The sequence below is a fragment of the Triticum dicoccoides genome, chromosome 6B (assembly GCF_002162155.2).
Source record: "Triticum dicoccoides isolate Atlit2015 ecotype Zavitan chromosome 6B, WEW_v2.0, whole genome shotgun sequence".
Classification (NCBI taxonomy): domain Eukaryota; kingdom Viridiplantae; phylum Streptophyta; class Magnoliopsida; order Poales; family Poaceae; genus Triticum; species Triticum dicoccoides.
Window position 1 is genome coordinate 12,480,226 of NC_041391.1, and position 3,187 is coordinate 12,483,412.

Genomic DNA, 3,187 nt, shown 5'->3' on the forward strand with positions numbered 1-3,187 from the left:
CAAGATTTCATCAAGTTAGAGCCGGTCGAGGAGAGGTAGCTCGAATAAAGTAGCAGCGTAGATGTAGTCATTAAAGAGGAGGGCGTCGGTGGGCATTGAAGTTGCATTTTTCCGCACTTCAGGGTCATAGTCAAAGTTAAAATTGTCCATCGGGGCCAACGACTGCTGATGTTTTTGCCCATAGCAGCAATATTCTCTAAAAGAACTCCTCTCTCTTGCCCATTTCATGGGACGTATGTGTTGGTGATGGAGAAACAAACCCAAGATGTGGGGCAGGAAAAAGCCGCCGAGATGAACCCGAGCCTTTAGTTGATAAAACTAGGCCGAAGGCCGGATCATTCCAGGTGGCGTCAGCGCTAGCATGGCCTGGCCCACAAAAAAACCAGGCACCATGTGATCTCCCACCATAGCTTGGTTGGCATGGCGTGGTGCGGCAGTGGAGAGGAAGAATCAGCATCCAGGCCGGGAGAGGTTGGAGAGGGGGTTGTACGCAGACTCGGGGATGGGAAAGCCAGACATGTTTAGGAAAACACGAAGGCCGGAACCTTGCTGGCCGCACTCTTGTGCCCAGAGCAACTATGACGAATGTAGAAAATGGGATCAACAATCTTTGACACGATGGCTTAGGTAGTGGGAGCAGCCCTAGATGCTAGAGAGCTCCGCTTGGTGATAGGCTTTGGGAGAGGAGCGAGGCCCTTGAGCGGAGATGGTCGGGGATGTGAAGAGGCAATCCATGCATAAGTGAGGGAGAGGTTCTTTTATATAATGGAGGCAACAAACATGCTGCCCGAGGCTGGTCCAGTAGCATGAGGTGCACAAGGGGAGGCGAGGTGGCAAGTGGTGGGGTGGATGACTCACATTGGGCTAGGGGCAGGGGCTAGGAATGTGAGGGGGAGCGACCACATTAATGTAGATGAGACAAGATGGGGTAGGTCGTGGTAGTTGTATCTCCTAGTCACTACAACACTCAAGTGTTGGTGGTCCCAGGCATCAGGGGGAACCAGAGAAGCACTGCAGCCGTCGCCAGGGCACTGCCCAACTGCCACAAACCTAGGAGCAAACGGCCCACTACTGGAAGTGGAGCCCAATCCCTATGGGACTAGTGCAGTTTGAACAGGGGATGCGCAATGGTCAAGGACGAGTGGAAGTGGAGGAGGCTATGATCATGGTGTAGACCGTCGTGGGAGAGAATGAATCTGCCACCGTGGGGGTGGCAATAGCTTTTTTGAAGACAAATCCACCACAAGTAGTCATGAAAATGCATGCGAGGTAAGCCAATCCAGAATATCAATGCACCGATGAGCAAGATGAGGTTGCGGTCGTCAAAGCAGGGGAAGGGAAACGGCTAGAGCACAGCCGCGACGTCAAAAACAGATTGGCCAACGAGGGAGAGCAGATGCTCCCGGACGAACCCCTAGAAGGTAGGTGCCGACTGGGCCGGTGAGCACAAGTTGCTCGTCAAACGACTGGACGTGGACAACCAAGGAGGGCAGGAATGGGTGGTGAAGCCAGTGCAAGTGGACTGGGGGATGTGGTGAGGGCCTGGGGAGCGCCGAGAGAGCGCACATGCGGCGCGAGGGGAAGGGGGAGGGGGATGACGGGGTGTCGCAACCCAAGTCTATAGAGCTACCTAAACAAAACCATCCACTCCTCCAATATACATATGTCATCGATTCAATGAGTTACCACACTACACCTACTAATAAAATAATTATCGTCATCCAACCAAGCCCAAATATATTCGAACCTACAATCCCATACTACTCATATGCATCACATGAATAGAAGCTATCTTATATATACAGCTTGCAGAAAAGAGAACACTCTCGAGCTACTCGTGATTCTTTCACCTGGTCCCCACCCCAAGAGAGACCACTCATATGTCAGCAAGTTCGGCCACATATGTCTATCTAGTAGTACCACACTAGTAAAACATGCGGTGAGCACCCAATTATTAAGAATAAACTATGTAGTATGATGCATTTATTAACAACAAAACAGCTAAGCATGGAAAAAGAAAAGGTGGTCCACATGTAGGTATCCTGTATTTGACCATGCATGCATTTCGTATGTATCTCACGCACCTCCTGTTGTCTTTAGCTGGGTGACCGCATTGACGAACAATTCATGCATCTCTGGGGTCCACTCGACCTTTTTCTTCTTTGTGGTCCCCAGCTGCAGGCCGCCCTCGGAGCCCCCCTTGCCCTTGTTGGGATCGTTCACTCCTTGCCCTCTCTTCCTTGGGGTGTCATCCAGATGGACGCCCTGGGTGTGGCGAGGGTTAGGGTTCTCCATGGCTGCGCCGGCGGCTTTGCGCCTCCACCGCACGACTTGCTGCCAGATGAAGTATATCTGCACGTCACGTAGGGGCTTGTCCATCAAGTAGCAAGCGCCTTCCTGCATTGCCCTTTCCCTCGTCTCCATGGTCTCGTTGCCCGAGAACACTGCACAAGAGCAGCATGCACATCTATCAGATCTATCATTTCATCTATGAGTATCAGTGCGTGTATATATATGCCTACAAACAACCTAGAACATGGCTATGTTTATTTATTAAAAAAATTATTCATGGCATGTGCGAAGACTTAGTGAGGATGACAGGGTAACGTTTCCCGACGCGCTTGACAAGGCCGACGCCGTCCATCCCTCGTCCCCGGGTCTGTGCGACGGTCATGATGAAGTCGATCCCATGCGGGTTCTTCTCCACCTCTTTCAGCGCATCTGCAGGCGAGGCGCTGGGCGTCACTGCACGGAGGCGGCCGTCGGTCAGAACACAAAGAGCAAACTGCGGTCAAGAGATCCAACATTAATGGACCGGACGACGTACCTTCGTAGCCGCCGCGCCGAAGCATCTGCGTCAAGGTCTGGAGGCAGACGGGATCGTCGTCCACGGCAAGGACCTTCAGCCCCTCCGTCTCCATCAATTTCGCGGTGGCCATGTCCTGTTCGCCGTTCGCCATCGCCGCCGCGCGCTGCGGTCACACGCGCGTCAAATTCTTGCCCGTCAGGGCTGAGCGTGCTTTGGCCTAGAGAGTGAGGAGCGTTGTGGGAGTGAGGAGCGTGCTGTCGCCTAGAAAAAGTAGAGCATTCAGAGCGTGCTGAAACTGAAAGTCGTCGAGGGCGCCCAAATAAGCAGACACGTGTATGCTCTACAGCAGCACCAGCATGAAGAGACAAAACTTCACAG

General features: G+C 52.7%; 1 protein-coding gene across 1 annotated transcript in view; it reads right to left on the bottom strand.

Moving 5' to 3' along the window:
* LOC119326088 (two-component response regulator ORR25-like) overlaps positions 1 to 2,971 on the bottom strand; it is a 6,943-nt gene extending 3,972 nt beyond the window's left edge. The window contains exons 1-3 of the mRNA XM_037599798.1: positions 2,828 to 2,971; positions 2,608 to 2,745; positions 2,085 to 2,444 (exon numbers count right to left, since the gene is read on the bottom strand). Of these exons, the coding sequence (XP_037455695.1) occupies positions 2,085 to 2,444; positions 2,608 to 2,745; positions 2,828 to 2,960 (631 nt within the window). The 5' untranslated portion in view covers positions 2,961 to 2,971. The remainder of the gene's footprint in view (positions 1 to 2,084; positions 2,445 to 2,607; positions 2,746 to 2,827) is intronic.
* Between the last annotated feature and the right edge of the window lie 216 nt (positions 2,972 to 3,187).